At 53.1% G+C, this 25,237-nt stretch overlaps 1 protein-coding gene and 1 pseudogene across 3 annotated transcripts in view; both read left to right on the top strand.

Annotated features, from left to right (window-relative positions):
- TMCO4 (transmembrane and coiled-coil domains 4) overlaps positions 1–25,237 on the top strand; it is a 76,945-nt gene that overhangs the window by 28,711 nt on the left and 22,997 nt on the right. For all 3 annotated transcript variants that reach the window (XM_054720985.1, XM_028155457.2, XM_054720984.1), the window contains 6 exons: positions 2,227–2,324; positions 2,569–2,712; positions 3,527–3,646; positions 4,174–4,338; positions 5,218–5,354; positions 6,898–6,982. In XM_054720985.1, coding sequence (XP_054576960.1) covers positions 2,227–2,324; positions 2,569–2,712; positions 3,527–3,646; positions 4,174–4,338; positions 5,218–5,354; positions 6,898–6,982 — 749 coding nt within the window. The remainder of the gene's footprint in view (positions 1–2,226; positions 2,325–2,568; positions 2,713–3,526; positions 3,647–4,173; positions 4,339–5,217; positions 5,355–6,897; positions 6,983–25,237) is intronic.
- On the top strand, positions 23,405–23,933 carry LOC114233961 (ubiquitin-40S ribosomal protein S27a-like; annotated as a pseudogene).

Here is a 25,237-nt window from a genome sequence, read left to right as displayed (position 1 = left end):
TTCTTTAAATTACAGTTTACATTCAATATGATTTTTGTATTAGTTTCAAGAGTATAGCATAGTCTTTAGATAATCATATAAATTACCACATGTTTCCCCCAATATTTCTAGTACCTTACCTGGTACCATACATAGCTATTGCAACCAGAATTTCATTCTTTTTTTTAAAAAGATATTTTTATTGATTTCATTTCAAAGAAGAAGAGAGAGGAATAGATAGAAATATCAATGATGAGAGAGAATCATTGATCAGCTGCCTCCTGCCCACCCCCTACTGGGGACAAAGAACACAACTAGGGTATATGCCCTGACTGGGAATTGAATCGTGATCTCCTGGTTCATAGGTCAGTGTCCTGGTTCATAGGTCGATACTCAACCACCTATCCACACTGGTCAGGCCAGAATTTCATTCTCGATGGTGATTGGCCTATGCTCTGTCCCGTGCCCCTCTGATTTTCATAGATGTGGACAGCGAGTGGGGGGATAGATCACTGCAGAAAGAGGTTCAGGGTCAATCCTGATCAGAATGACTCGATTCTGTTCAAGAAACACTTTCTGAGCACCCTCCAGGGCCTAGCCCAGGGCCAGCTGCTGAGGGTGGAAAGCAGGAAAGGCTCAGCCTGGCCCTGAAAGTCAGGCCCTGCGGTTCTCAAACTAGGAAACTAGGTCCCTGGAGAGCTGGTTACAGGTAGTTTCCGCACCCTCACGCCCAGAGCCTCTGGCCCAGGAAAGCTGTGCTTTTAACGGCTACCCTCTGGGGATTCTGATGCAGTTGATCCAGAGCCCATCCCCTGAAAATTAATGGTCTGGAAGTGCAGGCTGAGACCACCAGACAGATGACAACGTGCCAGGGTTGAATGTGGACTGTTGCCCAGAGCTCTCACCATACCCCTGGGAATTAAGTATTGTTATTATCCCCCCTTGTTGGGCATGTGCCCTGACTGGGAATCAAACCGGGACCTCCTGGTTCATGGGTCAGTGCTCAACCACCACGCCACACTGACCGGACAGGGCGGACTATTTCTCACCATCTTGTGCAGTTCATGAGGGAAGAGATAGGAAGGAAACAGATATTTGTCCAGACTGCTGATCCCTGGCACCCGGAAGGGCCCCCAGGTCGTCCACTCTTAGTCAGTGTGTTGGTTGAATGAATGAAGAAGGAATGGATTTAATCTTTACAAACCAACTACCTTAAGAGGTAGGAGTTATTGTCCCCATTTTACAAAAGAGGAAACTGAGGCTCGGGAAGATGCAGGAGCCAGTTTGTCAGCACTCGCCGTGTGCCATGGTGCCGCATGGTTGACAGACTTCCTCTTCACCGATCCCACAGCCCCTCGAGGGGGGATCTTAGCCCTGACTTTGTAACATGGGGACAATAGTGACACGGCTTCAAGGATAAGATAAACCACATGAAACATAAAGCATGACAACTAGCATGCAGGAATTCCGCAATCAATATTAACCACTCCTCTTTTATCACCATCGTCTGCTATCTCTCTACACATTGAATTGTCCCAACTCCAACTTCATTTCGGAGTTCGTGCCCCTAATGACCTCTTGGTCCTACTCCTTGGTGTCCAAAGCACTGAGGACCGGGTGTCCGTCAGGAAAACAGGGCTGAGTGACGCTCTGAGCACTCACGTTGGCTCTTCTCAGGATTCAACTGACCCAAATCACTCTAAATGCTTCCCTTCCTGCCACATCTTACAGCTTTTACATTTCCAGTCTGAACAATTCTAGCTATTGTCCCACAGCCGAGGTCTCCAGAGCAGACATGTCTCTAACCCATCTTTGAAATGATTATTCTGAAAGAAATTGGTTTCCAAATATCCCAGAAGGAGGCGAGCTCAGATGTCAAGGGGAAGGGAAGGAAGGAGGGAGGCGAGGGAGTCTGTGATTCTATCTGGTACTCATCTGGGTCCATCTGTTAAAAGATATTTTTGTGCTTCTTTTACTGTTATTGTTATTTTTTTGTCTTTCCATCATTCAAATTGCAACCCTGTTAGGATGGATCCTTTGGGTAAGTAGTGCATCCCACACACTGGGATTCCCCAGCTGGGTTTTAGAATGTTTTCAGCTTTTTAAAAGCACCGATGGGCCCAGGGTGACCTTGGTACCTTGTTCTCAATACCCAGCATTGATCCCAGCTTGGGGGTTGGTGAGGCGGAGGGGTCTCAAGGGGTTCCAGGCACAACCGGCCCTAAGGACCAACCTCTTCTCCCTCAGAATGGCCGAGGCGTCCAGGAAGAAGAAAGAAAACCGGAGGAAATGGAAGCGCTATCTCCTGATAGGCCTGGCGACCGTCGGAGGCGGGACAGTGATCGGTAAGGCCAGCTCAAGCTGAGGTGGTGGCACGTGGGTCAGTGCAGTGCAGAGTGACGGGGGATGTCAGGCTGGGAGTGGAGAGGAGATTGGCTGGCAGGAGTATCCGGGCACATAGTAGGTGCTCCATCAGCAGTGTGTTCATTCGTGTGCCTCTGTGGAAGGCAGTGGGTAGCTGATGGGAGAATAACCCAGCAGGCCACGTCCTCACTCCCACCTTTACCCTACTTTCTGCTTTCTTTGCAGGAGTGACCGGGGGTCTAGCTGCCCCTCTTATTGCCGCCGGGGCCGCCACCATCATTGGCAGTGCTGGGGCAGCGGCTCTGGGCTCGGTGGCCGGCATAGCTGTCATGACGTCGCTGTTCGGTGCAGCTGGAGCTAGTCTGACAGGTAAGGTTCCAGAGGAGGGGGCAGTGAGGAGGGTGGCCCGGCTCCTAAAGGACCCACCCAGATTCTCCCCAGTGATGGATCCCCGGGAGATGGAGGAGAAGCACTCGGCTTCGCTCACGCTGGGTCCTAGCCCTGTCAAAACTAGCAGCAGGCTTCACAGGGAACTGGGCGATCGCTCGGCACAGGTTGGTGTAAGGGCTGCGTTTGAAAACTTACGTCTACTCTATGTAGACGTCCTGAGTAAGGTCTCATTGGACCTGCTTGTCACCATTTAGGAAGTTTCCAGCAGGCCTCCTCGGAGACACTTGGGCTTCCTCATGTAAGAGAGCACATGGCTACTCTTCATTTACCAGCATCTCCTGGGGGAGTTTTCCCAAACCATATGTGTCAGCAGCCCCCCACATTCCTGTTCCACTCCTCACATGGGTTGTCGCTTTCCACATGGAGAATCTTGGTCAGTTTGATCCACTTTTACTGAAAGGAGTGTCTTGTACCCCTGAAGTTCGTGGGCAGGAAAAATGACATAGAACCGACTGAGTTTGGATGGAGTAGTAGTTATGAGCCTGGGCCTGAGCTCCAACCCCAGCTCTGCCACTCGGGGGCAGGCCAGCCTCTGGAAGCCTCTTACCCTCATCTGTTATTGGGGACAATAATGGCACCTACCTTAGTGAGTTGAAAAATGAGACATGTGTCCAAGGGCAGGGCACATGGCCGGCACTCACTGTGTGAGTTGTGAACACAGAGAGCCACTCTGACTAACACTCCCTGGGACCCCAGGTCACCTCCATTCTCATTTTTGTGTCTGGGTCTTTAGGATACAAGATGAAGAAGCGTGTCGGGGCCATTGAGGAGTTCACATTTCTGCCTCTGACGGAAGGCAGGCAGCTGCACATCACCATTGCCATCACGGGGTGGCTGGCATCCGGCAAATACCGTGAGGACCAGAGTGGAGTGGACAAGGGTGTAGAGGGGGTAGATGTTGGCTGAGCGGGCCTGCTGCTGTGGGCCTGACCCTGGCTCTTGCCTGTGTATATCTTTAGAGGGTGGGTAAGGGAGCCCCATTTTGCAGAGGAGGAAACTGAGGCTCAGAGAAGTAAGGAGACTTCATTCCACATCCCTCTACTCATCCATTCATCTGTTATCCATCATCCATTCATACAACTGTCTATCCATTCACCCATCCACCCAACTACCTACACATCCGTCCATCATCTATCCTTCCATCAGTCATCCATCCAACTATCCATGCATCCTAATGTCCATCCATCTATATCCATCTGTCCACCCGTTCACCCACCCATCCACCCATCAATAAATCCATCCACTCAGCAGTATGTATAGAGTACACACCATCGGCCTCTTGTCCATCCCCGAGGGTGAGTGGTCCCCTGTCTGGGAAAGTGGGGCGGGGCATCCTCTAACACAGACAGGAGAGACCCCACCTACCTGTGTCCTCCCCAGGCACCTTCAGCGCTCCGTGGGCTGCCCTGGCACGCAGCTGCGAGCAGTACTGCCTAGCCTGGGAGGCCAAGTACCTGATGGAGCTCGGCAACGCCCTGGAGACCATCCTCAGCGGTCTTGCAAACATAGTGGCCCAGGAGGCCCTGAAGTACACAGTGTTGTCTGGTAAGTCCTCCTGTCTCCACCGCCAGCAGCATGCCCCCTGCTCCCAACCCACGCTGGTACCAAACCTTGGCGTACCTGAGGCCCCAGGGGAGCCAGGCACTGTGCTGGCCCGTAGGAACATGGAGAGGTTAAGACACTGAATTCCTGTCTGTGAGAAGTGTAGGGTCTTTGTGGGGAGGCGACAGGTAAACGGCCAATCCCATTATCATATAATGTATCGGTTGGTTATTGCTGCATAAGAAGTCACCCCAAAATTCAGTGACTTAAAATAACCGTCATTTATCAGAATAGCTCCGGAGTCAGGAGGCTGCATTTGGCTGATCTTTGCTGGGTCTGCTCGTGCATCAGCTGACTGTCCACCGATCTAGCTAGCCTGGGCTGGGGTAACCAGGGCAACTTGGCTCTGTCCCATTTGTCTCTCCTCCTCCTCCTGGGATCAGCAGGCTAGCCCACATCAGTGGTGGCGTACATGGGAGGCTGGCCTCCATGCACAAGTCCACTTGACGTCTCACATCTAGTAGCATCTCATTGGCCAAAGCAAGTCACATGGCTGACCCCACAGTGGAGGGGCAGGGCAGGGGCGGGACACTGCAGAGTTACCAGGCTAAGAGGGAGGGTACCAGGTGGAGGGACAAAGTGGGGTCATCTTTGGAATCTCCCACATGACAGGTGCCTGAGCAGAAGGGATCTAGTCCATGTGTCAGAAACGCATGGGCTTCAAGTTTCTTCTCTGCTAGTTAGCAGTTTGACAACCCTGGGAGAACTCACAGGTTCCGAGGTAGAGATAACACACGCACTCACTCGGGCATCCAGTAGCCAGCCAACCCCTTCCCCTAAAGGACCCCCACTGCCTTCATCACGGACATTTCACCTCCCCAGGCATTACGGCTGCCCTGACCTGGCCGGCCTCACTCCTCTCCGTCGCCAACATCATCGACAACCCCTGGGGGGTCTGTCTCCACCGGTCAGCAGAGGTTGGCAAGCACCTGGCCCACGTCCTGCTCTCCCGGCAGCAGGTACCTGGGAACGGCTACAGTTGGGGGCCCGGAGGGGAATGAGGGGGCTGACTTGCGCACAGACGTCAGCCCTAAATCCGTCTGTGTGGAGGGAGCCCGGTGGCTTTGGGAGAGTGGGTGATCTTCACTGCTCCTCCAACCCAAGTCACAAAAGTACCCTAGGACAGACCAGTAAGAATTATGGACTGTGCATCCCTAGCAGGTAAGTAGGTGAGGACTGGATAAGAGAGGCACCCACAGGTAAGGACAAAGCCAGGTGTTTCTTCATCGAAGTGTAGAGCTCTCGCCCGCCGGCATGGCTCAGTGGTTGAGCATTGACCTATGAACCAGGTAACAGTTTGATTCCCGGTCAGGGCACATGCCTAGTGTAGGACGTGCAGGAGGCAGCTGGTCAATGATTCTCTCTCATCATTGATGTTTCTATCTCTCTCTCCCTCTCCCTTACTCTCTGAAATCAATAAAAACATATTTTTTTTTAAAAAAAGAAGAAGTATAGAGCTCCCCTCTGAGCAGATCATCAGTGGTCCAAATACCATGTAATATGTCCCAGGTTACATCCACGTCCCAAACCGTCAGAGGCAGGCAAGTGGAGTGAAGGGCATGCCTGGAAGTCACACCAGGTGCTTCCTTCACACCGCTGGCCAGGACTCAGCCCTGTGGCCGTCCCTCGCTACAGGGGAGTTACAAACGTACTCTGTGGCTGGGAGCCCAGGAAAACTCAGTTCTGTCTCCATGGACGTGGGCGGGGGGGTGGGTGTTGGGAGATGAGTAGCAGCCTCCGCCACCAGGGTCCTGCAGAGCTGGAGTCCTATTTAATGGTTGTCTATGGCAGTAGATGGAGGTGGGCACATGTATTGGCGCCAAAACAAGGAAAAGGAATAGACCGGTGAGACTGGACTGGGCCTTGGAGCTCATCTGGTCCTTCCCTCTCCTTCCAAGCAGAGCCTGTGCCCAGATACCCCAGATAACTTCCTTTTTCTTATGTGTTGCCTTTTCTACAAGTTCTTTAGTCAGAAAGTTCCTCTTTACGTCTAACTTTACTCCCTACGCATATCACGTAAGGCCAGTATTTCATGCCCCACCTGCCTGTCTAGAGAGAGAACAGCTGGCCCTCCCATGTCACTCTGCTTTTTCCCTTCACATCTGGGGTACCTTCCACCTCCTCTCCCCAGCTCCAGAAAGGCCCCACCTCCCTGCAGTCATTTGCCACGAGGTAGATGAGTCCTGTCTCTGGGGGCAGAAGAGATGGCAGCTGGATTATGGTTGGAGATGAAAGGGAATTAACCCAGCCAGGGGCTGCCTGTGGGCCTTGGAGGCAGCCGACTCCGGTGTCAGGTGTGCTCCTGTGTGAACGAGGGCCCTGACTCTCCTGATTGAGCCATCGGAGCTCGGGGGGAGGGCGGTGGCGGGAGAGGCACATGCATCATTCATCAAGTTCACGGCAGGACCTGAGGAGTGGGCAGGGGCCACCCTCTTCAGAGCTGATGTTCTGCTAGAACCAGCCGTGTCCCCTCCCAGACACCTGTGTCCTTCTCCCCCCCAGGGCCGGCGGCCTGTCACTTTGATTGGCTTCAGCCTGGGAGCCAGAGTCATCTACTTCTGCCTGCACGAGATGGCTCAGGAGAAAGGTGAGTCTGGCTGTTGCCACAGGCGAACACCCTCCCCACGTTTACGCCTCGTCCAAAGGTTTGGGACCTGGAGTCGTGCGTCTGTGAATGTGTTCTCAGCTTTCAGAAATAACAGCTCACCGTTTCAAACCGCTTGAAAATAGACAACATCATTAAGTCCTTTGGAAAATCAATTATTTTTTTCTGTACATGAATGAAAGTGGATGTGAGTCCTGTAGTCATGACATTGGCCTTGGCGTCCTAATGCACGTTCTTGAATGGGAGGAGGAGGGGGACGAAAAGTTCAAATTTGAGCTGTGGGCAGAGCCACGTTCCCTCTGGCACTCAGCGAGGGTCCTGCCTTGCCTCTTCGACTTGCGGGGCTTACGGCTCTCCCTGTGTCCCTAGGCGTGTAGGTGCATCCTCCTCTCTCTGCCTCCGTCTTCACATCACCTTCTCCTTTCTTCTCCTCTAAGGACGGTGTCTTCGGAGTTAGGGCCCACCAAATCCAGGATGACCTCACCTCAGGGTCCTTAACGGATTACATTTGCATAATTTAGTTATATCTGCAAAGACCCCTTTTCCAGATAAGGCCTCAGTCACAGGTTCCAGGTAAACATGTTTTCGCTGCAGGTGCCTTTGGGAGTGGCTCTGACCTCCAACGGCATACTTCTGTGCCGAGAGCGGGAAGCTCGGGTGCCACTGCTCCGGCCTCGGGTGGGAGAGGTCTCCAGGGCAGAATGCGGCTTTGGGACAGGTCTTTCCGCAGAGGCAGCCGTAGGAGGGGGGTGGGCGACTGTGGTGCAGAGCTTGGGGCACTTGGGAGTGGCCCACTGTGTGTTTGACCCAGACTGACCTCTCTCCTGGTGCAGCGTAGCAGCAGCAGGGCGCTAAAGGCAAGAGAAGCCACGGAGACAGGGAGTCGTAGACCTGAGAGCGAGGGTGGGTGGGAGCGGGGCTGGAGGTGCACCCAGCATTCCCCCTCGGGACTTCCCCGAACGCCTCCCGGAGCCTCAGCTCCCCACTTATAAAGCAGAGCTGGTCATTCCCACCACGCACTTGCTTTGAAGAGCAAGCCAGGTACCCCATGTATAGTATTTGTGCAAATTGCCAAACCCCTCATGGACCAAATTCAGCTCAAGGACGCCAGTGCAGCTTCTGCTCTTCAGAGTGTCTGCCACCCTAAGGCCACTCCCCGTGGTCAACACCAGCGTGCGATCTGATTGCTGACCGTTGCTTGCAAGCCAGGAGGGGTGGGGCTGTCCGCCGTGGCCGGGCCTGAAGCAGCCCGAGGAGGCAGGGTTGACGGGGGTTCTTTTCAGTATTGGCGTCACCAGGGGGCATGGGAGAGACCCTGGGGCCCAGCAGTGTGATTCATCCCTGCTCTTTTTATCTTTTGCTAAATGGACTGGGGATCAGAGCTGTTTTCTCGGTTGCAAAGGCAAGGTGGACGAGCCGTCCTCAGCATTCAGTGTGGAAGGGCCAAGCCCTGGGTGTGAGCCCTGCGCTGGCCTCACCACCTTCTCTGTGCCGTTTTGGAGGACCCTGAGGCCCCCTGTAGCTCTCAGCAGCCTCCTTTCCACCTGGTTTTGTCCACAGCAGTAAACAGTGTCCCATTCCCAGTTTGGGTGACCTGGGACCACCCTGCAGAAGGCCCTGGGGAGGCTGAGCTGTTTTCAGCAGGAAAATCCAGCCTGGGGTCGGAGGTCAGGCAGTAACCACCGAGGAGGCTGGATCTGGAGCTCTGGTGAAGGTGGGCTTCCATTCCTCCCGAGGAGAGCGTGGTGCCTTCCCTTTCTATATACTCGCTTCCCCTGCCCGGCCTCAGCAGAGACAGAGCAGGTCAAAAAGGCATCCCTTGCCTGCCTTTCCTGCTCTACCTGCCACAGATAATCCACCTGGGACCTCATGGCCTGCTGGGAGGAACCCCGTGGATCCCCCCAACATCTCCCCATCCTTAGCTCTTCATCCTCTCCAGTAAATGGCTTTGTTGAGCTGCAGAAATGCCATTGACTTCTACTGCATAACGCCATGTTCCGTCTTCTTGCAGCTTTGTGCAAATAATACCTATATCGCCGCAGTCTCTCTCGGGAAAAATGGGGGGACTGTCTCTCACACAGAACCCAGTCCTTGCTATGAAAACGTGTGGGATATAGAGAGGCAGGATGGGTGTATCAGTCAGCTAGTGCTACAGTGATGCCACATAACAAACCACCCCCAAACACAGGTATTTTCATGCCCAGGATCTAGAATAGCCTCTGGTTTCTGGCTGTAAGTGGCATAGGCTTGGGCCCAGACTGCGGGCTGGGCTCGGATCTGTTCCACGTGCCTTTGTCCGGGTGAGGTTGAAGGGCAGCAGCCACCGGGGCATGCTCTTCCGCTTTATCTCGAGAGTGCAGAGCCAAGCCAGGCCACACATGCACATTCAGACCTGTGCTCGCGTCGTATCTACTAGCATTCTGTATCAGTTAATTATCACTGCAAACAACCTGCCCACACAGTGGCTCAAAACAGCCATAACTGATTACTTGTCGCAATCCTACGAACTGACCAGGCAGTTCCTCTCCTCGTCTCACTCGGGCAATTGTCCTCAGAGCTGGAATGCCTGGGCCATCCAAGTCGATCCCACTCACTGTCTGGCCGTGGGCACTGGCCGCAGCCCAGGGCGCCTCAGTCCCTCCCCAGACCTCTAACCCCCGGGAGGACTGCCTGACTCCCTTATATGTGTTCTCTAGGCAGCCTTTTAAGATGGCAAGAGTGAAACCTGCAAGGCCTCCGAAGGCCGAGATTCTAGAACGCAGCTCTTCTGCCACGTTCTGTTGGTTAAACCAAGTCACAGGCCTCATCAGATTCAAAGGGACCAAAGGGGAATCGATTCCTCTTCTGGGTGGGAGAAGTGGCAAAGAATTTTTGGCGATTTTAAAACTTGGATTTTTGAGGGGGCAGGGAAAGAGAGAAAGAGAAACATGGATGTGAAAGGGTTGCCTCCCGCACACAACCTTCTGGTGTACGAGACGACACTCCAGCCAACTGAGCCGCACCAGCCAGGGCTCGGCAATTTTTAGTCTTCCACATGTTCTGCTCGCCAAAGCAAAGGATGGCCGAGCCCTGGGTGTAGGGTGGGGCAGTGCACTCCGCCCATAGTGCAGGGGAGTGAATAGTTGCCAGGCAGTAACCCAGACTCTAACGGTAACCCAGACTCCAACAGTAACCCAGACTCCGACAGTATCCCAGACTCTAACGGTAATCCAGACTCCAACAGTAACCCAGACTCCAACAGTAACCCAGACTCTAACAGTAACCCAGACTCCGACGGTAACACAGACTCCGACGGTAACCCAGACTCCAACGGTAACCCAGACTCTAACAGTAATCTAGACTCTAACGGTAACCCAGACTCCAACAGTAACCCAGACTCCAACAGTAACCCAGACTCCGACAGTAACCCAGACTCTAACAGTAACCCAGACTCCAACAGTAACCCAGACTCCAACAGTAACCCAGACTCCAACAGTAACCCAGACTCCAACAGTAACCCAGACTCTAACAGTAACCCAGACTCATATTGGGGAAAGGAAAGCATGGGCTTTGCTGTCAGCTGAGACCTGGTTCTGAGTCCTGCCTCTGGGTAGCCTGGGTTAGGCAAGGACACAGCCTCCCTGGACATCCATCTCTCCATGTGCAGCAAGAAATTAATGTCCCCGCTGGGCAGTGGCAGGAGGTCAGGCAGGCACCCCAGGCTGGGTCCTGGTCAACACATCCTCTAACAGCCTCCAGGCTGAGGTCCCTGCAGGCCCAGGGGTGGCTGCAGACTCCCCTTGCTCTCTAAAGCTGCCCCCCCTGCCCCCGGGGGAGGCTCTTGAAAAGTTGTCATTCTCTGTGCTGTCATCATTTTGCTCCTTTCCTAGTCATCTTTCCCCCAGCCCATGCAGCAGACCATCTGCCAGGCTCCTCATTACCGGGAGCGACGTGCTCTTATTAATAGGACCGATTCTCAATTTAGAGGAGAAAGGCCTGTCTTTGGCTGCAATTAGCATAAATTACATGTTAACTTCAGGTCGGTAATGCAGGCCAAATCTTCAGTTCCCCTACGGATCAAGCTGAATCCATTACCATTTTCCATTTGGCTGTGGCAACCGGAAGTGAGGCTGGAAGCTGGGGGAGGGAGGCAGGTGGCCCCTGGGTGGCAGGGCTGGTTCGTGAGACACTGAGATGTCCCTGCACCTCAGTTTTGGGAGATGGTTCCCAAAGCAGCTGCCTTCCTGCCTCTCTCCTGGTCGCTGCTCCCTCCCCTGCATCTTCACGGCCCGCTGGAAAGAAGTGGGGCTTTGATGTCAGGCGGACCTGGATTTGGGGCCTGACCGGCTGTGGGACCAGGGGGAGGTCATTTAACCTCTCTGAACCTCAGCTTCCTCATCTGAACATGGACTTAGAACACTTGAAGGCTCGTGGGGAGGTTGAAATGAGACGATGAGGATGAAAGTACCCGCCCTGATTTGGGCACACTCAGTAACCGTTTCTTCCTACAAACTCCTCTGAGGACCTACTGTGCACAGGGAACCTGGTGAGTGCCATGTAGGTAGAGGAGCTTGTCATTTTGTGGCCACTTTCCAGCCCCAGGGTTAGACCCTGAACTCTGTGTTTGCGGGATCTGCCTCTACCCCACCCCCACCCCCATCTCTCTGGCCCCCGCGTGCGTTCTAAGTGCTCAGGAAGGTAGAAGAGCTGGCCTTTGGGTGAGGGCATCAGGCCTGTGCTGATGAGCTCATGAGCCAGCGTCAGATTCACTGCGTGCCAGGCTGTATGCCAAGCACCTCCAGCAGGATCTCGATATCATAGCAACCCTGGGGGCTGTTCTCCTGGCTTCGAGGATGAGAAACTGCGACCCCCAGGTATCCTAAGTGCCAGAGCCAGGACTCGACCCCAGGACATCTGGCCCCAGAGCCCTCACTTCTACCCACAAGCTCTACTTTGCAGAAGACCTAGACCTTGAATGATGGTCGGGTCATCCAGTGGAGTAGAGGGAAGGGCGTTCCGGAAGGTCGGTCAGCAGGGCCAAGGCGGGCTTCTCCCAAGTGTCTGGGAGCATTAAGTCCAGTGTCTCTGTAGCCCATGAAAGGGGACGGAGGTGGAACAGTGGGAAATGGTGAGGGCAGGAGCCTGGCACAAGGTCTCAAATGCCTGGCTAAGGAGTCCAACTGGTTAGTTAGACAGTGTGATGCCTGAATGGAGGAGTAAATGAGTAGTCGTTGGGCGGGTTCTGTGGATGGAGGAGCTGGAGGGAGGTGGGCCCCAGCAGCCTGTAGTCCAGCCACGAATGCACACTCACACTCACACTCACACACTCAGGTACACATGGCAGCACCTTAGCCAACCCAGGGGCCTCCACCCACCCCCGACCCCCACTATTCTCTAGATCAAGTGCAGACTTCCCAGCATGACCTCCAGGCCCCGCTCATGAGCTGCCTTCCAGCACCATCGCCCACCGCTCTCCACCTCACACTGGCTCGACTTTCCCATCTCCCCCTACCACCCCTCACAGCTTGGAGGCTAGAAGTACACCTCGAGTGCGTCAGGCCCTGAGGATGCTTGGGTGAGAGCCCCAGCGACTGGTGGTCCCCAGGAGCCCAGCAGCTTGGCTAAGGGGTCCCCTCCCCACAGAGGCAGCAATGATACCCAGCCTGTTACCCAGCACAGGACCGGAGCTGAGGCCTGTGCAGCTGAGCCCAGCCTAGCAGGGAGCAGGCCCCGGGCAGATCCCGGTCCAAGCTCTGAGCTCGGTGGCTGGCGATTGGCTCTAGACTGTGCTCAGGGCCCAGAAACGATGACCTCTTGAAAATGCAGAGCTGCCCACAACTAGTCGTGACTATAATAATAGTGACAGCAGGGGTAGCAACAGCTGCTGTTGCAAGGGCCCAGCTCTCTGCCTGGATTTGCTCAGGGATTTACGTGCACTTTCTTCAACCCTCCCAACAACCCCATTTTTCAGATGAGAAGAATGAGATGGAGGGGAAGGAGGAGCAACTTGTCTGAGAACTAAGATTTGTCCAGAACTCCCATTTATGTTGTTCTTGGGGCCCGCTCCTGGTTGGGTGTTGTCAAAGCAGTACCTCAGATCAGGCCTTCCAAACAGAGAGCTGTTCAAAGTCAAATTCACTCCATCGTTAAGCACCTACTGTGTGCCAGGCGCCATGCCGGGCTGTGGGGAGGTGGCTGTGGACAAGCCAGCACGCCCCGCCCCTCACGGAGCTCACTGTGCAGTCTGTTGAGATAACCTGCCGCCCCTGAGACATGAGTTGGGGTCTTGCAGAATGGCTCTGGGGTCGGAAGTGACGTGTGTCCATCGTCTGAGAAGCGCCTGGCACATAGCAGGTGCTCAGTAAAGGGAGCCCTTGCTGTTCTCCATACCCAGTTCTAGGGCAGCCACTTGGCTGAGGTCCTTAACCCGAGTGTCCTGTCCTCAGGTGGAGACCACCATCTCCACCGCTTCCAGCCCGTACGTGTTCGGTGTAGGAGCCAGGAGTCACAGGAAGCCAGCCCCACGGGGCGTGGTCAGACGTCAGCGAGGCTGCCAGGCTGGCTCTGCCCCTCCCACGTGTCCAGGCAGGCGGTCTGGGTTGGCAGAGGGGCATCGGGGGCTGGACCTCGCTCGCTGTGTATCATCCTGGAGATGCGCGAGGCAGCTTCGGCGCTCCCTCCATCTGTTCCTCCGGTTCTCAGAGCAGCCTTGCCACGTATTCAGATGCGCCCGGGCTGGGTGGGAAGGACTGGCTCCCAGGGGGAGTCGCTTGCCTTCTGGATGAGCATTTGAATGCTCGGTGTGGCTGAGGAATCGTCTCTTCAGACAGAAAGAGAGCCTGCTTGCTTCGTTCTGTCATCCTCTTGCCAGCTGTCACTGGGCACTTACTGTGTGTCAGGCACAGCTAGATACTTCACGTGCCTTACTGATTTAATCCTCACAATAATCCTAGGAGGTTGTCACTGTCCCCATTTTACACATGAGGAAACTGAGGCTTACAGAGATATAGTCACTGGCCCAACCTTCTAGCGACCCAGGACACTTGGGCCACCCCACTTCCGGGCTGCCCAGCAGGCATGATCCGCCAGCACACGCACACCCGTGCAATGATCCTGCCCACTCAAAACCAAGACAAAAGCACACCTGTCATGTGTGTGCGTTTGGACAGGACATGAACGTAGCCAGAACGCCCAGAGATGAGCAGGCACTCCTGACAATGGCCCACCTGCCAGCCAATAGGGTGGGCGTGCGTTGGGAGTGACTGACCCTCTGACCGAGGGTATTTCTGGCCCCAGCAGGTGGCAAGGGCAGGGGTGGCAGCGCCTGATGCCAAGAAGAGCCGCTCTCCAAGTCTCACTGAGCGACCCCGGGCCCCAGATCACAGTGGACTGCTCATTTTTCTATGCATTTGCTTTACAAAGGTTTCAAAAATTAACTAGTTGGGAAGTGAGCTCAATTCAAACGGACTCGTGGTTGCTGGCTGGGCCAGGCAATGGCCACATGAACCAAGAAATCGGTTCTTCCTCGGCTGACGTATGCATCTGCTCTCCTCTTCGTGCCCGGAGGATTTGGAGGGAGTGAACTGGAGGCATTGCACATTGTCTCTGCCCGGGGCCCCGTCCACCCAGTCAGAGAGACATCCCGAGATGAGGCAGCTTGCTGGTCGGTATATCCACTCAGCAAATAAAACCCGCGGGGCTGCTGAACCCTGGGTGCCGGCGCCCATTATTTAGGTCAGTCCTGGCTCCCCCACCCCTTCTCCACCTGTAAGCTGCCTCCATTGAATCCTCCCCCTGTGTCTTCAAGATGCACAGGTCGCCAAAACCGGTTTGGCTCAGTGGATAGAGCGTCGGTCTGCGGACTGAAGGGTCCCAGGTTCGATTCCGGTCAAGGGCATGTACATTGGTGAGGGCACATCCCCGGTGGGGGGTGTGCAGGAGGCAGCTGGTCGATGTTTCTCTCTCATCGATGTTTCTAGCTCTCTATCCCTCTCCCTTCCTCTCTGTGAAAGAATCAATAAAATATATTTAAAAAAAAAAATGATGCACAGGCCCGTGGCAATCAGTTGAGAGTCAGGAGCTGAATGAAGAAACACAGGACCTGGGATCTAGACGCCGGAGTTCAAGTCCAGGCTCTGCGAGTTACTGTCTGGGTGCCCTTAGGCAGGTCACGTCACCTCTGTGGCTCAGGCTAGTTAGTAAAAGGGGACACTGATGCCTCTCGCGAGGGTTCTGGGACTTGAGTGCTTATCGAACACTTACCATCGTGCACCAGGCACTAAGCTACACTAAGCATTTTGCATATTTCCCCCCTTGGTGTACTAAGAGCCCTAAGATGTAGGTCCTGTTTTACCAATGAAGAGGTTGAGGGTAGGGACGTGTCCGTTTCCTTCCCCCTGTGTCTGCAGCACCTGGTAAGGGACTTGGCACAATGATGTACGTGTGGGGGACCGCATAGCTGGCCCATCACTATGGTGGAAGTGACAGCACAGTGCTTGGCACATGGGAGACCCTCGTTAAACGAGGGTCCTTTCTTCCTCTCTCCGTTACTTTATCCAGAGGATTTATCCAAGGCTGTGACACCGCGTCTCAGCTCGCTAAACACAGGACCGTCTTCAGTCGACCGTGCTCCCGGGGAGGACGGAGTTAGCAGGATTTAGCATCCGTTTGCCGCTTTCATCTACATGAATGGTGTGTTTCCAGGAAGCTTGGCCAGGGATGGTGCCAACTGCCTTTGAGGGCATTTGCTTCCTCTCGGGGATGCAGACGCCCTTGATGTGGGCCAGGGAGGTCGCTGGCACCCTGACGGAGCGCTGCGGGCGGCAGTACCCGGGTGACCAGCATGTCCCCAGGTCTGGTCCGAGGCTTTTCAGAAACATGAGTTTATCCATTCTGCACCCAGAGCTGATCAGAGCCCCATTATGCAAATTCACAAACCGAATGCTGATTCTTTTAGGTCCACCCCTAATCGCCACGCGGCAGATGGAGCAGATGTCCGTGCTCGCTGCCCACGTGCCTGGGGACACAGTACGTGCCAGAGTTTTGGTGGCGAGCACAGGGACAGAGAGGGAATGGTGTCCAGGGACATTTCTCTTCCTGATGACCATCCCAGACTCCTGGACAGACCCCTCTCCTGTGACCATGCTGTCTCCTCCCCTCCTGGCCTGCCCCTCATTCAGAATTATGTAGAAGCAAGTCCTGTGCATGAGACTTGGTCCATAATAACTGAAGAATCTGGACTGTCTGTAGAGAAGGAGCATTCCTGGGGGGTTTTCAAACAGGGAAGGAAACCCTCAAGTCTCATTAATTGACATGTTAATTAACCATCTCAGTTCCTGGAGTTCTGTAATGGAAACTGGGTTGCTTGTTCTTGTATCTAGGATGTCCATGAGCATCAAGCCTGCTTAGCCGGTATTGTCCAAACTGTTCTGTTAGAAAGTTGCCAGGCCTGTTGTGCAGAAGAGAAGATAGAACCGCTCCTGCCTGGGGGTCAGTGCATAGACCACACTTTGTGTTTTAATGTCAGGGCCTCAGTTTTGGGGGCCCTGTCCCTGCCACCCCCAGGACAGGATGTCCCTGTGTAAACTCTGACCTTTTAAGTCTGTAGTATATTCTTCATTATTCTTGATTTCCTCTGTCTTTTGTTCACTCATTTATTCACACCTCCACTCATTCATTCATTCATTCATTTGTTCATACAAAGCCACATCTCCTTCCTCAAAGGATTGGCAGGACTTCTCAGGAAATACAGCCACGAAAGCAACAACTTGTGGATACATATAAACCATCACAACCAGAAAAAAGACAAATCTGAATGGGACACACAAACCAGTTGAGAGGCTCAGATACAGGGGAGCAGGGCCTGGATCTGAATTCCAGCTCCACTACTTACAAGCTGAACGAACAGGCGCATGCTTAGTCCCTAGGCCTCAGTCTCCTCACCTGTGAAATGGGTCTAGCAATATTTCTTCAGAGGATGATTAAGAGGATTAAGTGGCATAGTATATGTAAAGCACTTAGCAGAATGGCTGACTCACTGTAGGCACTTAGTAACCACTATTTTTGTCCCTGTTAGGGTTATTAAGGTATTTTCTCCTGTGATTACCCCGTTGCTGTAATTGAGCTGCGAATTTAGCTAGTAGCTTCCTAGCAATCAAAGCAGAACAGAAGGCCCGTGAGGGCACACGGAGGTGCCAGCTGCACAGGTAGCATTTCCCTGACTTCCTCTGCCAGAGAGTTGCACCCTCTTTAGGAGCTGAGCGCTCAGGTTCAGGCTTACTCAGCCGCCAGAGCCTCAGACATCTCTGCCTCTGGCTGGCCAGCAAGGTCAGGGCTGGGCTTGCAGACCTGGGACAGGGAGGGGAGTGTCCTGGTGGGGAAGAATCTCTCCAGGAAGCTGCCTGGTTGTCAGGAGGCTTGTAGCAGGGGCTTCCTCAGAAACTGAGCTTAGAGATCGCGGTCTCTTCAGCTTTGGGGAGCACTGGGGGAGACTGTGAATTAGGCGGCAGGTCCCAAGTTGCATTTTCATTTGGGTGATTTTACATTTTGGAGTTCCGCTGTTGCTAGAGATTGAGGCTTCGAACCTGGGCCACAGGCTCAGAGAGCAATGGGAAGTGGGGTTAGTCCATCTGCCACATTGCCCTGCAGAAATTCATGGAGAACAGCTGCTCATCTCCAAAATAAAGAACCGTCGTTCCAACAGGGGGAGGAGAGGAGGAAGCTGATGTTTGTTGAAAACCTACTATGTGCTGGAGAAGGACAGACTCCATCTTGATCTTCTTCCCAGGCACGGTGGAAGGTGTGGGCCTTGTTACACCTGGAAGCAGGTGTTATATTTTCTGTTTTTACGGATGGAGAATCAGAAGCCCAGAGAGGTGAGGTGACTTGTCCAAGGGCCTTCATCACAAGGCCTAGACACTAAGCCTTTCCTCCAGATGGCAGGGGAGGCTTTGCGGGGGGAGGGGGTGGTCGGCCTTGAAGAACTAGTAGCCTTGAGAGGCTGTGAGGGAGGCAGGAGGCCTTGGAGCCCAGGCTTGGCGAGAGCAAAGACCCAGAGGCAGGAAGGTGAGTGGTCTGGGAAGGCAGGCCACCTGAGCCAGGGTTTCTGCTAGGACGTTGGGAGAAGGAAGGTTGGGGGGATGAACAGGGTTCTCTGAACGTAGGGGCTCGATCGGTCAGACAAAAAGCAGAGACGGACGCAGGCTCTGACTTGAGTCTTCAGTTTTAACTTTCACTCGATATAGTTATTTATCCATTAGCAGCCGACTTCTGCTGAGCACCTACTATGTGCCAGGACCTGTGCAGAGCACAGAGGGGGCAGAGGTCAGCCAGATTTCTTCCCCACTTGGGACTTCAGATAGAAGGAGACCTCCCTTCTGAACACAGTCCGTACCCTGTCCTGCAGCCGTCCCCTGCCTGAGGCTGCTCCTACCCATTGAAGTCCTTTCCTCTCACGCCCCACTTCCCCAAGTCTGGGGTCTCCAGCCCCCAGTGTGGCCCCACCTTGGATCCCCTATAACAGGGTTTGTCGAACTGCACCAAGTGAAGGCAGCTGATTGAGTTCCCTTCATTTCGGGCCCTTCACATGTAGTGGCTGCATTTACCGGCACAGCCGGCCAGGGAGAGAGGGACACTTGTCCCTGGTTCTCAGGAGAGCAGGCTCAGCTCTCGGGGGATCTGTTCTCCATCACACAGCCCGTATGCCAGGGTGGGCCCGGGCCTGACTCCCACACCAGGGGTCTCTACCCTGCCCCGGCGAGACCCTTTCACAGTATAGCTCAGTGGTTACCCCGCTTGCCCAGGCTGCACAGCTAGTTAAAGGCAGGGACAGCCAGGTTCAGTCTCATGGCTCATCTCAGAGGCCCCAGGGAGCCGTGGGCGATCTGGGTGTGGTCAGCCTACCCCTTGGCAGGGCACTCTAGCCCTCTCTAACTGGAATGGCATTCCAGGAAGCTCCCATACCTGCCCATAGAGACACCTGGAGTTTTTGTGGTCGCCACAGCGCCACCTTGTGGTGACTTTCGGGGGCACACATTACACAGAAGAAGGGGCTCTTCCAAGCCCAGCACTAGGTGGGTTTGGGACACAAGCTGGCGGGGGCGAGTCTACTGACTGCCTTCCATCGAGAGCTTGTGCAAAACTGAGCAGCTGCTCCTGCTTCCGGAGAGATGTCTGTGCCGCCCACTTATATCCTCTGGCTCACATTTTAGGCACCAAAAGCACAAAGAGGGGGAAGAACTGATATTTACCCGGTACCTGCTGTGCCAGGTGTTTCTAGGAATCATCCCATGGAACCTTCCCGACAGCCTGTAGGCTTCCCTTTCTCCCAGGGACTCCTGGGCCGTTTTCCAGATGAGGAGATGGACAGGTGCATTCTGGCCCGGCTCCCACGGCAGGCGGCATCGGGCTGGCATCGGACCACTGCTCAGTGTCATCAGAGCAGAAGCTCTGCCCAGCTCAGCGTGACTGGACTTTCGGGCAGCAGCTGCCCAGCATGTGCTGTCATTTGAGTGACCTTTTTCTTTTCCTCGATGACAATCCGGAGGGACTGATCTGGCCAAACATTTCTTATAAGAAAGGACAACGAAATAATAATTGTGTCTTTTTAGTGACAAGTCACCGTGTTTTAAAATGACCTGAACACTGAAAAAACAGTCACATCGCTCTTTTTCTTTTTAAGGTGGATGGGAACTCAGATGAGGTTGTTTTTGAGAATGTTACAACGTCCCAGCCGTCACTGGGAGGCCCCTGTCGTGTGGCAGACTCAGGTGGAGAAATCAGTGACCAAGGTCATGGTCCTGAGGCCGGTTTCCCTGCTGGAGACCTGGCCTCAGGACCAAGGAGGTCCACGGACACACACGCATGCTCACAGGGACATCCTGGGACACAGGCTGCTGCCCGGCTCCGCAGTCAGGACTCCGCAGTGTGTGTGGCAGGGCTGCTCATGCCCAGAGGCGGGGTATTGACCGTACAGGCTGACTACTCCCAGCAGCGTTATCACTGCTCTACACCCCGACGGTTCCTCCCAGCAATCGCTGCTGGGCCGTCTGTTTCAGAATCGGAATGAACAGTTGCAGAGCTTAGGAGTGGGTAAGAGGAAGCCACCACAGGGAAATCTTATTTTTGTACCTAGGTCCATTCAAGTTAAGTAAATTACCAGTTGAAATAGGACCACCTTTGCAAGCAGCTGTGCTGTCAGAAAGCAAACCTGGCATGTGGTCCAGGGAACATCAGAAGGTGACTGGCCTCAGAATGGCTGCACTCTGACCAGTGCTGTGGGCACCAGGACGCTACGACCATTTGCAGGATGGCAGTAACCACTGGATTTACAGCCAGGTTTCTCCAGTACGGCCACCCTCATACAGCCTCACGGTGTCTATTACCATCAGTGTTCCTGGTTATATATCAGCTCATCATCTTGACTTAAATAAATTTATTTTACATGGAAACATTATCTCAAATGGAAATTCAGTATTATTTGTCATGAATGAAAATAATCTATAATAATAAAAGTATAACATGCTAATTAGACCAGACAGCAAAATGACCTTCTGGACATCATTCCAGACGTCCTTCCAGATGAAGCCACGGCAGCAGGGGCCAAGGCAGAGGCAGTTAGGGGCAATCAGGCAGGCAGATGAGCAGTTAGGGGCGATCAGGCAGGCAGGCAGAGGTGGTTAGGGGTGATCAGGCAGGCAGGCAGAGGCGGTTAGGAGTGATCAGGCAGGCAGGTGAGCAGTTAGGGTCTATCAGGCAGGCATGCAGAGTGGTTTGGGGCTATCAGGCAGGCAGGCAGGCAGAGGCAGTTAGGGGCAATCAGGCAGGCAAGTGAGCAGTTAGGGGCGATCAGGCAGGCAGGGAGAGTAGTTAGGGGTGATCAGGCAGGCAGGTGAGCAGTTAGGGGAGATCAGGCAGGCATGCAGAGTGGTTAGGGGCAATCAGGCAGGCAGGCAGAGTGGTTAGGGGCAATCAGGCAGGCAGGCAGAGTGGTTAGGGGCAATCAGGCAGGCAGGCAGAGTGGTTAGGGGCAATCAGGCAGGTAGGCAGGCGAGCGGTTAGGAGCCAGCAGTCCCGAATTGCGAGAGGGATGTCTGACTGCCTGTTTAGGCCCAATCCCACAGGGATCCCTGCAGAATTGGGCCTAAACTGGCAGTTGGACATCCCCCGAGGGGTCCTGGATTGCGAGAGGGTGCAGGCCGGGCTGAGGGACCCCCCCCTCCATGCATGAATTTCGTGCACCAGGCCTCTAGGTACACAATAAAAATAAAACAATGCTATTGAGATCTAGCGTAATGCTGTCACCTGCCAAAAGCTCTGAGCCTGAGACCTGAACCTTTTCTTTAAAAAGGGAATTTAACAGCCTGGCTGGTTGTGGCTCAGTGGTTGTGCATTGACCTACGAACCTGGAAGTCACAGTTCAATTCCCAGTCAGGGCACATGCCTGGGTTATGGGCTCGATCCCCAGTGTGGAGTGTGCAGGAGGTAGCCAATCAGTGATTCTCTCTCATCATTGATGTTTCTCTCTCCCTTCCCCTCTAAAATCAACAAAAATGTATTTTAAGAAATAAATAAAAGGGAGGTTAACAAATAATGGAGCTAAACCAGAAGCTTCTGCAGTGGCAATAACGGACTAATTTGCCTGGAAATTCTTCCATTACAAATACTCCCGAAATGCTAGGTAAGCTCTAGCAAATATCCCTTTAAATGCTTGGCTGAGCTCCCCAAAAGTAAGGAAATGACCAGAGGTGAGAAACAAGGAGGAAACAGAAGCCAGAGCAGTAGGCATGTCCCCCAACTGGGGCGGGGATGTCTCCTTGGGAATTCAGAGACCCAGGGCCAGGCCTCACTGGATTAGGGTTCAAATTAATACTACCTGCATGATCCAGGAATCCTGAGTCAAAAAAGCTGACACCATCTTACGCTGGAGAAAACAGGCCCTCCACCCAGGCTACCAGATTCCCATCTGTGAATACGTGAGCGGCTTTAAAGATGAGCTCAGAATCTAGACTTACTTTAAAACACACAAGGGGAAAACTGCCATGCGGAGAGTCTCAGAAACAAGCATCAGGATTAGACCCTCCAAAAAAGTGTTTACAATTATTAAAGACATAAATTAAAACGTTGAAAATAAGTGGAAAGAACAAAGCACTAAAAAAAGAACAGGAAATTTTGAATGCATAAACAAGCAGAACAACAAATTAATGTTTCTCCATTTTCTCCTTCCCTCTCTCTAAAGTCAATCAATCAAAAAAAATAATCTATGTATAAAGCACTTAACCTATCCTGAATCAAACTATAATGAAGATGATAATAAAGAAGGAGGATTAAGAAATAGAATACCAGCCCTGACCGGTTTGGCTCAGTGGATAGAGCGTCGGCCTGAGGACTCAAGGGTCCTAGGTTCAATTCCGATCAAGGGCATGTACCTTGGTTTCGGGCACATCCCCAGTGGGGGGAGGGGGTGCAGGAGGCAGCTGATCAATGTTTCTAACTCTCTATCCCTCTCCCTTCCTCTCTGTAAAAAATCAATAATATATATTAAAAAAAAAAAAAGAAAGAAAGAAAGAAATAGAATCCCAGCCCTGGCCAGGTGGTCCAGTTGGTTGGAGCATCGTCCCGTACACCAAAAAAGGTTGCAGGTTCAATCCCCAGTCAGGGCATTAACCTAGGTTGCAGGTTTGACCCCCTGTTGGCTCTCGTATAGGAGGCAACCAGTCTATGTTTCGCTCTTGTGCTCGCTCTCACTCTCCCCCTTCCTCTCTCTCTAAAATCAGTAAACATATCCTCAGATGACTATTTTAAAAAAATGAAAAGAAATAGATAGCCCTAACTGGTTTGGCTCAGTGGATAGAGCGTCGGCCTGCAGACTCAAGGGTCCCAGGTTCAATTCCAGTCAAGGGCATGTACCTTGGTTGCGGGCACATCCCCAGTGGGGGGTGTGCAGGAGGCAGCTGATAGATGTTTCTCTCATCGATGTTTCTAACTCTCTCTCCCTCTCCCTTCCTCTCTGTAAAAAAAATCAATAAATTTTTTAAAAATGAAAGAAATAGAATTCCAGCCCTGGCTGGGTAGCTCAGCTGGTTGGAGCATCGTCCCAATGCACCAAGGTTGTGGGCTCCATCTCCGGTCAGGGCACAGGCAGGAGGCAGCCAGTGAGGGCATGAATGAGTGGAGCGGCAGATCCATGTTTCCCCCCTCCCCCTCCCCCCTTTAAGATCAATAGATGGAAATTGGGGTGGGATGGGGGGAACAACGTAAAAAAAAAAAAAAAAAAGAATTCCGGAACTTGGTTTTTGTTTCGTTTCGTTTCGTTTTGTTTCATAAAAGCCTTTACAGCAAGAACTCTGTCCAGTTTCGTTCCTAGCCCCTGTGAATTTAGGCCAGCATTCCTGCCCCGGACATTTGCAAGATAAAACCAGGGCAAAGCTTTCCGATCCGGCATCTGCGGTGGAGTCGCCGCCAAGATGCAGATTTTCGTGAAAACCCTCACGGGGAAGACCATCACTCTCGAGGTTGGACCCTCGGGTGCGATAGAAAATGTAAAAGCCAAGATCCAGGCGAAGGAAGGAATTCCTCCTCATCAGCAAAGGCTGGTCCTTGCTGGCAGGCAACTGGAAGACGGGCGTACGTTGTCTGACCACAACCCTCAAAAGGAGTCCGCTCTTCCTCTCGTGTGGAGACTTCGTGGAGGTGCTGAGAAAAGGAAGAAGAAGTCTTACACCGCTCCCGAGAAGAATGAGCAGGAGAGAAGGAAGGTTACGCTGGCTCCTGAAATACTACCAAGTGGATGGGAATGGCGCCATCAGTCGCCTTTGCCGGGAGTGCCCCTCAGGTGAATGCTGGGGTTCCTATGGCCGGCCACCTTGACAGACACTATTGTGGCAAATGCTGTCTAACCTATTGCTTCAGCAGAAGACAAGTCGTCGTATTTGGGTTAATAAAAGACATGAACTAGGGGAGGAACCAAGATGGCGGCATAGTTAAACAACTAATCTGCTGTCTCACACAACAATTTCAAAAATACAACTAAAAGACAAAAACGTCTACCACCCAGAACCACGGGAAAGCTGGCTGAGTGGAAGATTTACAACTAAGAAGAGAAAGGAACACAATCGCTGAAAAGCTGAGGTACGGAGGCACGCGAATCGGGCCAGCGGCGGGCGGCTGGGTGCGCGGCTTTTCTTCAACCCGCAGGGAGACAAGCTCCCGATCACTCTGAAATCCAGTTTCTGGGGACACTCGGGGGACCCAGGCACCTACGGGGAGAAGCTGGACTCTCGGCCATCGGGTCGGAAAGTGAGAGTGACTTTTGCGGTGGTGCGCCCAGCAATCATTGTTTACTGCGCTGGAGCGCGGGGCGCAGGGACTTGGAAACGTGGAAAGGCAGAGACGGCTGACGGCAGCCATCGCCGTTGGCCACGCCCCAGCCTAGTGACGCCCTGAGACCCCACCCAGCCCTGAGGCCCCGCCCTGAGATCCCGCCCCGCACATTCTACAAACCCGCCCAGGCTCCACACAGCGGCTTTTGCATATAAATGGCCTGTTCTGGAGCAGCTTAACCAACTGCAGCTCCAGTCAGACTGCTCCAAAACCGCCCAAGCAAAGGAGGAGAAAACTAGCCCTTGCTGTAGCTCCTGCTGGGGGACACACAGTACACAAGGGTACACCAAGAGTGTCCACCTCAAGTAACTGGGAGGCTGACCCGTTGAACCAATAGGACACCTAGTACACAAAACTACCTTACCAACTTAGGGAAGCAGAGAATATGAGAAGGCAAGGAAACAGATCACAAACCAAAGAAATGGAGGAGAACAAGCGACTGGACATAGAGTTCAAAACCACGGTTATAAGGTTTTTCAAGAATTTCATGGAAAAGGCCGATAAATTCAATGAGGTCCAACTAGAAATTAAACATACACTGACTGAGATAAAAAATATTATACAGAGACCCAAAAGCAGACTAGAGGATTGCAAGAATCAACTCAAAGATTTGGAATACAAAGAGGCCAAGGACACTCTTCCAGAGAAGCATGAAGAGAAGAGAATTCAGAAAGTTGAAGATAGTGTAAGAAGCCTCTGGGACAACTTCAAGCGAACCAACATCAGAATTATGGGGGTACCAGAAGAAGAGAGAGAGCAAGATGCTGAAAACCTATTTGAAGAAATAATGAACGAAAACTTCCCCCACCTGATGAAAGAAATAGACTTACAAGTCCAGGAAGCACACAGAACCCCAAACAAAAGGAATCCAAAGAGGAC

This window comes from Eptesicus fuscus, chromosome 9 (assembly GCF_027574615.1).
Source record: "Eptesicus fuscus isolate TK198812 chromosome 9, DD_ASM_mEF_20220401, whole genome shotgun sequence".
Taxonomy (NCBI): domain Eukaryota; kingdom Metazoa; phylum Chordata; class Mammalia; order Chiroptera; family Vespertilionidae; genus Eptesicus; species Eptesicus fuscus.
Note: the sequence above shows the minus strand (reverse complement) of the source record. Positions and strands in the feature narration are given on the sequence as shown.